The 11965-nt window shown below is 39.2% G+C and overlaps 1 protein-coding gene across 1 annotated transcript; it reads left to right on the top strand.

The window, feature by feature from the left end:
• The first annotated feature begins 9600 nt into the window (after window positions 1–9600).
• On the top strand, window positions 9601–10056 carry LOC145992431 (uncharacterized). Its single transcript, XM_083128815.1, has one exon. It carries the CDS (start codon window positions 9601–9603, stop codon window positions 10054–10056), a length of 456 nt encoding a protein of 151 aa, XP_082984941.1.
• Window positions 10057–11965: the final 1909 nt, after the last annotated feature.

The following is an 11965-nucleotide window of genomic DNA, read 5'->3' as shown; positions in this document are numbered from 1 at the left end:
AATCCACAACTATAAAATAATATTATTATTACTAGAAGTCTGTTTGCAATTTTTTGTTGCACATTGTACTCTTCGTCGTTTCTATAAAAGGTAGAATTAGATAAAATTCTTTTTTCATAACCCCAAAAAGGCTGGAATAGTTCAGATTTTCTAACATTGAGAAAATTCAAAACGAAAGAAGTAGGCTTCTTTTGTAATATGTAGGCTACACAATAAAATTATTGTACAGGGTGGCTCAAAAAGTCACTTAACACCCTCTGTACAAGGCCACTGCAGCGCGCAACATGGAAATGGTGATAACCAATCGTTGCCAGGCCAAGGAGGAACCACATTGACGCCACCCGAATGGTCGGTGGCCATCTTGATGTCCGCCATCTTTAATTCAACTTTAGAATTTTAAATGGGAAGGGGGTGATATGATATATCAAATCAGGCTAGAATGTCACGAGAAATGCAATGGTGAAGCTTTTTCGACGTATCTTTAACAAGTAAAAAGTTATGACTGAATTCTTGTAACAATTTGCTCCTTTTCGAGGTGTTAGAAAAATGCCTTAAAATTTGTTTAGCTAATCGGTAATGCATCGAGATCAAAGTGATGTCTGGGGAGAGAAGTTCGCATGCAATTGCACACGATTTTAATCGGATACATCCATGAAGAGGTGTGTATTATGAATGTTTGTCGCGAACAATTTACAGTGTGATGCTTCCATTGAATTAAAAGTCCTTCACAGTGACAAGGCTAATGTTTATGCTCATAAGGAAGTTCATAATCAGAATATTCGATGCTTTTTATCTGATAACCTATTTTTTCGACAGATCAAAGCTGAATGGTTAGTGCTGGTAAGTTAGTGGTGTGGCGTGCTCTGTGAAACACGATTGGTTAGTCAATTTTCCATCAACGGAACCTTAAATGCTTAGGGCTACTTGGATTTGTTAAATAAACAGTTTTTTTCATCCTTGCTTATGGAAGAAGGTACTTTTTACAGAGTTTTTTTTTGCAATAGGGAGGAACACCAGAACACTATGGGAACGTTGTGAAGCAGTTTCAGTCCAAAGTCAGTTATCAGATGACAAGGGTCGCATATTCTGTTTATGAACTTCCTTATGAACATAAACATTAGCCTTCTCACTGTGAATGACTTTTAATTCAATGGAAGCGTCACACTGTAAATTATTCGCGACAACCATTCGAAATGCGCAGCTATTCGTGGATGTATAAGATTAAAATCGTGTGCAATGGCATGCGAACTTCTCTCCCTAGACATCACTTTGATCTCGATGCATTACCGATGCGCTAAACAAATTTTAAAGCCTTTTTCTAACACCTCGAAAAGGAGCAAATCGTTACAAGAATTCAGTCATAACTTTTTTCTGGTTAAAGACATGTCGATAAAACCTTCACCATTGCATTTCTCGTGACATTTTAGCCTGATTTGATATATCATATCACTCCCCTCCCATTTAAAATTCTAAAGTTGAATTCAAGATGGCGGACATAAAGATGGCCGCCGACCGCGCGGGTGGCGCCAATGTGGTTCCTCCTTGGCCTGATAACGATTGGTGTTCACCATTTCCATGTTGCGCGCTTCAGTGGCCTTGTACCGAGGATGTAAAGTGATTTTTTGAGCCACCCTGTAGATTCAGAGAAGCCAAAGCCTGAACACCGCTCGCGGAATAAACAGAGATTATTATTATTATTCAAGTTCTGACGACTTTTTGAAATAAATAAGTGTGATGTAATTATCTTTAAATATTAGTAGTAAAGTTAGAACTTATATGTCTTTTTCGATCGGTTTGGGCCCACGTGGCGGCGATTGGGTCCCAAAACTGGGGGGGGGGGGGGGGGCAAAGACAGTATATTAACCTTTGTAGATAAGGTTTAGCATAGTGCGGGAGCAAAAGTGGCGAAAATTGGGGGGCAAGTGCCCCCCCGGGCCCCCACCCAATCACCACCACGTCCACGTTTAATCGACCTCGATCCATGAACAAGACTTAAATAAAATCCACGTTCCAATGGGAGCTTATTACTTGCACAGCTTATTCCCCGCACATCGACCTTTGTTTGAACTACTCACTGGGCGGGAAACACAACGCGGGAAATAAACAAAACAACGTAATTAGTGTTTTATGAGGTGCGCGAAGGAAAATAAAGCTTTGTTCGTTACAAAATGTCAGTTGATCGCTAACCCAACTGAAGAGAGCAAAATGGAACTGCGATATCACCGGCAACAATGTTATTTTTTTCGAAGAGGAAACGCGAAACGCAATCAGGTCATTGTTGGATCCGCACTCTATTAATATCCATTATGGAGCGTGTGGAAGTGCCTCAACGCCTCTTAGTGGAAACAACGTGTTCATTGGTTTGATGCGTTAAATGTCATAGCCGAGGGGCACTCGATCCCACGTTTTTGCATGATGTTATTAAAATCTCGCCCAACTCCAAACAGAACCGTTGAATCCGCATCTGCACGTCACGAAACTCGATACCAAGCGAAACTCTTGCGTGACGTGCCGAAACCAGGTTTTACGGGCCATGTTTCAAAAAAATGAGAATCGAAAAGGGAGGGTTATGCTAGTTATCACGACTAACGCAATGCACAATTATTATTAGGAAACACAAGACTAACAAGGGATGTTATCTAAATGTCCCTCTCCGATTTCCATGAAACTTGGCAGGTGTATAGAGGGGGCCCAAAGGAAGATATACGTGTTTTTTGTTTCGGCTAAAAAACTGTTTTAGGAGTCAAAACCCCACCTCAAATGTCAAGATGAGGAGAAATTGAAGTGGGGATCTGACCCCTATGTCCCCTTCCGATTTCCATGTAACTTGGCAGGTGTATAGAGGGGCCCAAAGGAAGAAATATTTTTTGTGTTTCAGCTAAAAAACTGTTATAGGGGGCAAAAACCCCGATGAGGAACACTCACAGAACAGAGCGGTGCCAGTGATATGCACTTCATATCTCAAGTGTCCCACTTGTGTATCTGCCAGTACTATTAGCACAGAACTTCAACCGCCATCGTCCTTCACGATAGCACTTCCGTTTCGTACAGACAATCCTACAGTTCTGTGTTGTGTGTGTTCCCATTATATGTGCGTGTTCTTCCTATGCCATATTTACGTGGTTTCGGGGTCAGATCCCCACTTCAATTTCTCCTCATCTTGACATTTGAGGGGAGTTTTGCTCCCCAAAACAGTTTTTTAACTGAAACACAAAAACATGTATTTCTTCCATTGGGCCCCTCTATACACCTGCCAAGTTTCATGGAAATCGGAAGGGGACACAGGGGTCAGATCCCCATTTCAATTTCTCCTCATCTTGACATTTGAGGAGAATTTTGCCCCCTAAAACTGTTTTTTATCTGAAACACAAAAACACGTGTTTCTTCCTTTGGACCCCTCTATAGACCTGTCAAGTTCCATGGAAATCGGAGGGGGGGGGGACACTTAGATAACCTCCCCTGTAAGTAAGACTTAAGAAACTAATGGATATGAAAAATCTGATACATAGACCTACACAACCCCATACCTAAATATTTGTCTCCCTATGTAGGATTGTGGATCGATTTCCCCCACCAACAACATCCCCTTCACCACATACTACCGGGATCCGACATTTTATGTGCGTCCTTTGATATTTTCTTGGTTTCTAATATTTACAGTAAATCCTCAAATTTTGAAATTGGCAAACAAAGAAATACTCATTAAGAAATATTATAGGTTATATTTAAAGATTCGTAGTTTGTATTTCTGATTTTAAGAAAATTATCTGAATATTTCAGTTGTGTCTCAGTGTCTGAAGAACATCTTTAAAAACGTACTACATAAGCATTAAATAAGCATAACGTAATATATATATATATATATATATATATATATATATATATATATATATATATATATATACAGGAAAGCATTTATGATAGAGATCTTTTTGTGATGTATTCAAATAAGAAACCTTGTGTATCGAATGTAACGGTGACATCTAATTTCACGTGGTGACCCCCACCCACCAAATGAAGTATCTATAGGTCACTTCATCGCTTGAAAATATTCAATGAGAACAAGAGTCGAGTAAAAAACTTAATAAGTTTTTATTCTCCCCTTACCTCTGCAAATCGTAAATTTCTCCGTTGCATATTCTGACTTTGCTGAGTAAAACAAAAATCAGCAGCAGCTTTGGATGTCGCCCTCTGTACAAGGCTTCATCCACCCTAATCTACCCCTCCCTACGGGCTCGCTATTCGCTTCGTTAGAATTAAACACGGCCGTCGGTAGGTACTAATTATTGGGCTGGACGCAAGAAATTGAAACCATACAATGAATGAAGTAAGTTTATGTAACAGATGTTTAATTAATATAAATGACCAATACGATAAACCAGCTGATTAATATGAAATGAACCATTATTCAACATTTTTCTCTTCATTGGTCAATGTTACTCGCTGGGTCTACAAATATTACAATATTTGCTATTGACTCTATCAATATTATCAAAATTACATAAAAGAAATAATGTGTCAAACATATTTTAATTAAAGTAACTATACGAGTGATTTCAGGACTGCTTATAAATGTAATACAAACTTTTTTCAATTCACTAACCATTGTTGAACAAAGCTTATACTATGATATCCTTAACATGTTGAATTACATAAAGGACCAGGACCCAAATATTTTTCTTCTGAAATCGTTAATGGATACAAAAGTTCCTGCTATTTCATACTTCTGTCCAATTCACTTTGATGAGTGTGACACACAGCTATGTTGTTTAACCGTTTCTGTGTCATTGATGCTGGTAGGTATGCTTTTTGCAGGAATTTGACAAACCATTGACAAACATGGACAACCTGCTGCTTTCACTCAGAAAGGATGCTCTTGTTTTCATTTCTCGCAGAAGGGATAATATAGTTGGTTCACTTGGATCAACTCTCACACCAAACTCAGCACCTACAAGCCCGTTGGGTAGCAATCAGGAAATTTAGTTTTCAGTGGGCTTTCATCCTCAAAATCAGCTGGTACCAGTGGCGGCTCGTATCAAAAATTAATTTAATTGTTCTGAGAGAAAAATAATGTACACAAGGCGGGTCAGAAAAGTTATGAAGGAACTGGATGACGTTCACATCCAACATAGAGAAAGGAGCTTCAAGCAAATATGGATTATTTTAATTTTATATTTCAAAGTCATTTCTAAACTTGATACAGAGCAACGGAATTTTTCCTGTTAAATTCAGTTTCTAGTTTCTCGATAAGAAAGTGGTGAAAACATGAATCGACTAGAGGTGAGATTTTAAACCCTGGTTGAACCATTTTACACGAAATATCTCAATTATTCTATGTTATCTATTCTATGTTAAAAGTTATACTTCTAACACATAATTTACAATCAGAAATACATACATTTTGTTATAGGATGAAAATTATATTTCTTCTAATTACATGTATTCAGACTGTGTAACAAATAGCTACGTGATTAAAAAAGTAGTTACATTATTGTTTATTATTAATATTGGTAACTTTTTGTTCCTTATCTTGGTAGAAAATACTGACATTTTAAAGTAGGTATATATGGTCAACATTTTTTTTCTTCATTCAGAAATTCAAACCTGTTTAATTAAACGATTAAATAAACAAGTAGTATATATGCAAATGTCACCGGTCATAAGCCCCACCCTGTGGCCGAGCGGATAGCACATCGCTCTGCGACGCCAAGGGTCCCGGGTTCGAATCCCGGTCGGGCTTGGTTGTTTGTGAATGTCCATTCATTAATTTCATCCTTTCATCACTCATCCTCATCTTCGAAAATTAGCCAAGAGGCACAACACGCGAAGTAACATAAACTAAATCAATCAATCAATCAAGTCACCGGTCATAACTTTGTCACATTTGCTGATAATTAAATTAACAAACCTACCTATGTGAGCGTGTAAGCAAACTAACTGCACACTCAATAAACTGCAATGGAAACGTGCTATATGTGGATTCAATTATTTCGCGCCATCCACGCACTGTTAAATGTCAACAGCAGGAAGACAGAAAATGACCACAAATATTAAATATCAAAATTAGGCGTACAGTAACTGCAAACATACAAAATTAACAATTCATGGTATTGGGCCATCAATTAACACACTGTGTACCAGGAGCTACTTCGAGTGCATTCAATTGGCTGATTGATTGATTTAGTTCATTATACTTCCCTTGTCTCCCACTTTTTGCATATATCGAAGATGAAGATGGGTTATGATGTGAAATTGATGAAGGAACAAAGAACACCCATGCCCAGGCCAGAATTCGAACCCGGGACACCTGGAGCCGTAGCGCGCTGTGCTAACCACTCTGCCACGGAGGTTGATGCTATATATTCTCATCATGTAAAATGTAATCATGATTTGTATACTATTAGTGTATTTGGCATTGATCTGAATAATAACTATGTAAAAGTAAATTATAAGTTTTGCTATGTTAAGTACAAGTTTTATATTGCTCCACGATGACATAGTAGTAACGTTTTTACTTTGTAATCACGTGATCTCGGGTTCGATACTCCTTGGAAGGACATATCCAGAGAACTTTAAATGAAACGCATCGATTCATGCGCTAAGGTGTCTTTTTGACCTTTGTCAAGAATCAGGATTACAGTTTGATGCATTTTCGTCTATCGTTCGTAAATGTAAAGCCAAAGTGCGTTATATGATATGAGTGAGTATTGCTTTCTATGTCGAGCTGCACGTTAATCCATGAATTGGTGCGTTGTTTTGATGAAACTTCCTACATTTTCTTTATGATGCATTTATGCATTTTGTATGAGCTACACACAGTATGCATTTACTTTTGTGTGTGTAGTGGATCTGGTTGCACTTCAAATGTAGATCCAGTCCCGATTTGCCTATCTCCACGTAAAGTGAACTTAAAAACAAAAACTCACTCACGACGAGAGAGAGAGTGTTCATCTTCAGAGCTGAAAGATGCATCAAGGGTTCCTCAACTTCGGAAACATTCCTTCAAGCGCCATGTCGACAGGGGAGTTCGGAAGCGGGTTGAAGAGGAATTCAACAATGCGCGAAGCAGAAATTCCCAAGACATGTAAAGAGACCGCCCCCACCCCCTTCTCTTGGCCGTGAACACAATTACGTTCCACCTTGTGTACCCATGTGTTTATTTCCCAAGCAGCCACCAAGGAAGGCGGTGTAGATGTCCAACACTAAGCTGCAGATATAAAGAGAAGTCCCCATTGTTTGAGAGATCAGCAAGATAAAATCTAGTGAGAGAACACAAAAAAATGCTAACTTCTCAATAACGTAAATCGCTGCCGACAAAAGTGAATTATATGATATACATCGAGAGGTGAGTCAGGTAATATGAGTCGACAATTCCGTATCGATCAACCACTATAGAACTACAACATTTCTTAAACTTATTTTGTGTGCCTTTTTCGACACTTTTGGTTAATCTCAAGGACGAGGATGAATGATGATATTATGACGTTGATAAAGAAACATTCTCAAAGATCACCCATGGCCAAGCTGGGATTCGAACCCGGGACCCTTGGCGTCGTAGCGCATGTGCTAACCACTCCACCGCGGAGGTCGGCGCCACTCAACGAGCTCGGAGAACAAATGCACTGCATTTCAATGGATCCAAACTACATATATGCTTTGAATGTAACAAGGATTGTTGGAAAGTAACTTTTCAGTGAGAGTTAGAGGAAAGTCAACAAAACTGACATAGGGCTCCTAAAGCGGTAACAGGGTGATTTCTATTCTTTAGGCGTCCAACATAATGTGCGACCAGTGAAACGAGCGCTGCTGACGGTTTTCCTTTTGTAGGGAGAATTTTTTGTTTTTGGGTGATTTCTATACTTTTGTTTGTCTGTGCATAACACTATATTATTCATAGTGGAAGGGTGATTCAAGTTTAACAGTTTTATCAGGTCATTGTAGATAGAATAACGATTCCGAACATGTACTTCTTTCAGTTGTGAAGATGTGGTGCTAGTAAGTTTTTGAGGTTATCGTTATTGATGGCGTCGTTCCCTAAACCGACATACGTCAATAATTGGGTTCGCTAAACCGTTGCGCGAGATGAAGATATCTTACTATGAATGTATTTTGGTGAAGGACTTTATTCTGAAGATGCCAGTGGTGAAGAATGGATAATGTGTATCATGTGCAATCTTTGGACTCATGTTCAATGTGCAGGTGCAGAACATGACTACACGTCTGCGTTTTCTGTAAATGACATGCCATTGAGAGCTAAATAGTCCAAAGAAATTGCATTTTGTTCATGATAATTAAAGAAATTGCTTCATTCTCTCATAGAAACAATTTACATATATTTGTTTGTGTTGCTTTCTAATATAATTCCTTACTTAAACAGGTATGTCGGTTTAGGAACCCATTTTCTCAGATGGTATGATTGTACCTTTTTGAGAAAATTATTTCGCGGAACAAAATGTTGTTGTAATAGACATTGTTACACAGCTTATAATTGGGCATGGAATTCATGTACACATTGATGTATTCCACATCGGAAAATTCCTTCCCTACACCGAGTTAAGAGTAAAAAACAAAATGGTATATCGTTTTTGGTGACTTTCCTCTACTAATTCGGTTGAGAAAGTAATTCAGTTACTCTTCTTCAGAAATTCTTAGATACAGTTACCGTTAGCATTATCCTTACAGTCGAACTGTAGAGTGTAAGGTGATTGAATATGTAACGAAATTGGTCGTTCTTGGAATTGCTGCTAATTTAACGTCATCATAATATACGTATATCTTTCTTAGGTTAATCACTCTGATGAAGGTAAGTATTGAGATTTGATTAAATGAATAAGAGACCAAGAACTATTCGATAATTTTGCCCTGGTTTGGACTCGAACTCAGCAACTTTGAATGATAAACCATAATTAAATACTCAACGCACTCGGTGACTGTGGTGATTCTAACACACGGTGTCATATAGGAAATACATGGTAGCGGCGATTGGGTGCCAAAACTGGGTGGGGGGTGCAGAACAGTTTACTTTCCCTTGGTAGACGAGGCTTAGCATCAAGAGCCCACAGTGCGGGGAGAGGGCAACTACCTTCTCATGCCTACTGTATTCGCCGCCGCTGGATATAAATGTATAAAGAATAGGAGACTAAACGTTGCATGAGTACGTGGTTTTAATTAATTTATCACTGAATCCAAAAAACGCAGCAGTCGCGTGTGGTCAGGTCGGATGTGAATTTTTTACCGCAATTTCTATCGATATTTCGAAGTGATTGTTTTGTTTTGTGTAAAGTACCGGGTGTCCATAAAATCCTTTTACAACTTCAAAAATTCACTACAAATGCAAATGATGAGATATTTGAGTGAATTTTTTTATTGTACTCGTTTACTATTAAAGTTTGTACTAATAGTCAATTTGTGCATTTCAGGTAACATTGTGAAGAAAGAGAGGTCCTCGAAAGAAAAATGGCTACTCCGCAAGAAAAGGCACAATGTGTGGCGTGGTTCATTGAAACAAAATCTGACACTCAGACTCAGCGAAACTTCAGGACTAGGTATTGGAAACAACCACCAGCACGTCCATCAATTCGTGAATGGCACAGGAAATTCATGGAGACCGGTACAATTTTGGATAAAGCAGGAAGTGGAAGAAATCGAGTATCAGAGCAAGACATCGAACGTGTAAGACAAATCTTTGTTAATTCTCCAAAGAAATCCGTTCGCACTGCTGCCAGACAGTTACAGATACCACGACCAACAGTGCGCAAGGTCCTTCAACACAACCTGCGATTGTATGCGTATAAAGTGCAACTGTCGCATGCCATCGAGCCCAATGATAAACCGAAACGCAAAATTCTTGCAGTGGACATGCTTTATCGAATATCGGAGGATGCAATGTTCCTCAACCGAGTGTGTTTTACTGATGAGGCAACATTTCATGTTTCCGGTAAACTGAACACGTACAATCCGAGAATCTGGAGCTCAGAAAACCCCCACTGGACAATGGACCTCAAACGAGACAGTCCAAAGGTGAATGTGTGGATTGATGTTCAATCGAGTCATTAGTCCATGCAAATGTTTACCTTGACCTTGTGACTGAATATGTGACACCACAACTGGCTGACCTTCAACCAACCGTCCTTTCCCATCAAGATGGTGCACCACCACATTGGGGATTAAATGTTCGTGACTTCCTGGACCAAACATTTTCCGGTAGGTTGATTGGACGGGATGGCCCTATTCCCTCGCCATCTCGTTCACCAGATACAACGCCCCTAGATTTATTTCTATCGAGCTACGTTAAAGACACTGTGTATCGAACAAAGGTAAGGAATATTGCTGACCTCAAGCAAAGGCTCACTAATGTCATTGCCACCATTGATGAGGCTATGTTAGAGCGGAAATCTATTTTCGTCTTGACGTCCTTCGTGCAACCATGGTGCCCATATTGAGATTTATTCAGTTATGAAGAAAACCTTCAATATATGCTGCTACTATGTGACAAATTTCATTTAATTATCTCTTCATATGTGTTTATAATAAAAGCTTCAAGTTGTAAAGAGACTTTATGGACACCCTGTATTTTTTATGGATTTTGTTTTTAAACAATCCACTTCAATAGTTTGCGAGTTCTCGTTTTAACTTTGACTTTTTTAATATACTATTTTATGCGTATTTTTGATAGGAGTAGTAAGTCAAAACACGACCATGAGGATGAGTGAAGATGTGATTAAATTAATGAAGGGACATTCACAAAGAATACTTATGCCTAGGCCTGAATTCGAACCTGGGACCCCTGGCGTCGATAACCACTCCACCAAGGAGGTCGGTTAGTGCATGGATGTTACACTGTGTGACGGTCAGACATTCAGAATAATGTTTTTGCAGGTAATGTGATAAGAATATATGCCCATTAACTAGACAGTAATTCTATAAGTGCAATTACAACTAGTCCAGAGTAACGTCAGTACGTCGCCACTTTTCCGGGCGCTATTCAATATCTAGTTTCACACAGCCCGGTAAGACTGTAGTCCAAAGATATGTAACAGAGACTATACAAATAGGCCTGTACAACGATTTAGTTGCAGCAAAACTTTGCCCATATATGCAAACTTTATTAGCCGCAGGCATAAATTTCAAAGTACTTCACAGTCACACACGGAAAAAAGTTTGTTTACATAAGTTTATGTACATTGCATGTAAAACACTGTTAGCACACATACACCATCTTTATTCTTACACACACGCACACGTGCTGCAGTGACGTGACTGCACCCCCAGTCTCGCCAAATAGAGGGGGAAACGACCATGTATTTTCTCCTCGCAATGGGATACCAGAGGGAGTAAGAGGACCTAAGGGCATCAATTTGAGGGTAACCAAGCTCAGGCCTCCGTCGATGTCACGTGTTCCTTGGAAGGTGGAGGGCGAGGAGCTCTAGAACAACCCCGAGCGTTAGCTGGGAACTGACGGGGGTCACTCAGAAGTTTTAGCCATCTCTCGGAGAATGGGGCGACTTCTCTTTAGTATCAACTAGTGCAATCACAATTTACACTTACGTTGATTGAAGATTTATTGTTAAATTGTTACATCCAACAGCAGGTGGTTTTCACCACTTGCCTATCCCCTAAACTCAGATGATTTACGAAGGCTATTCTGGCTGAGATTATTTTCTGTACAGTTAACAATAAAAATATCATAATAAGGCTCGTGCCATGATAGTGTCTGTGTTCGGACAAATTGTCATTCGTATTAATCTTGTTGCCATGTAGTCTGCGCGTGCGCAGTGTGTGTGCGAGCCGAGTCGACAGACGACGTGCAGGAGTTGTACGTGCGACTCGTCTTTTACCTGTGTATTTATGTGGAACATTTAATTATATTTAGTGTATTTTATATTCTTCGTGTTATTAAAGTGTAAGTAAGTCTCCATATATGTTTCATTTGTACCAGAGTGAAACTGAAATACGCCAAACCACG

The sequence above is a fragment of the Lepisma saccharinum genome, chromosome 9, assembly GCF_977018435.1.
Source record: "Lepisma saccharinum chromosome 9, izLepSacc3.1, whole genome shotgun sequence".
Lineage (NCBI taxonomy): Eukaryota > Metazoa > Arthropoda > Insecta > Zygentoma > Lepismatidae > Lepisma > Lepisma saccharinum.
Note: the sequence above shows the minus strand (reverse complement) of the source record. Positions and strands in the feature narration are given on the sequence as shown.

Excerpts from the sequence above, each read along its gene's own strand:
- LOC145992431 (XM_083128815.1), top strand. The coding sequence starts at position 9,601 with ATGGAGACCGGTACAATTTTGGATAAAGCAGGAAGTGGAAGAAATCGA.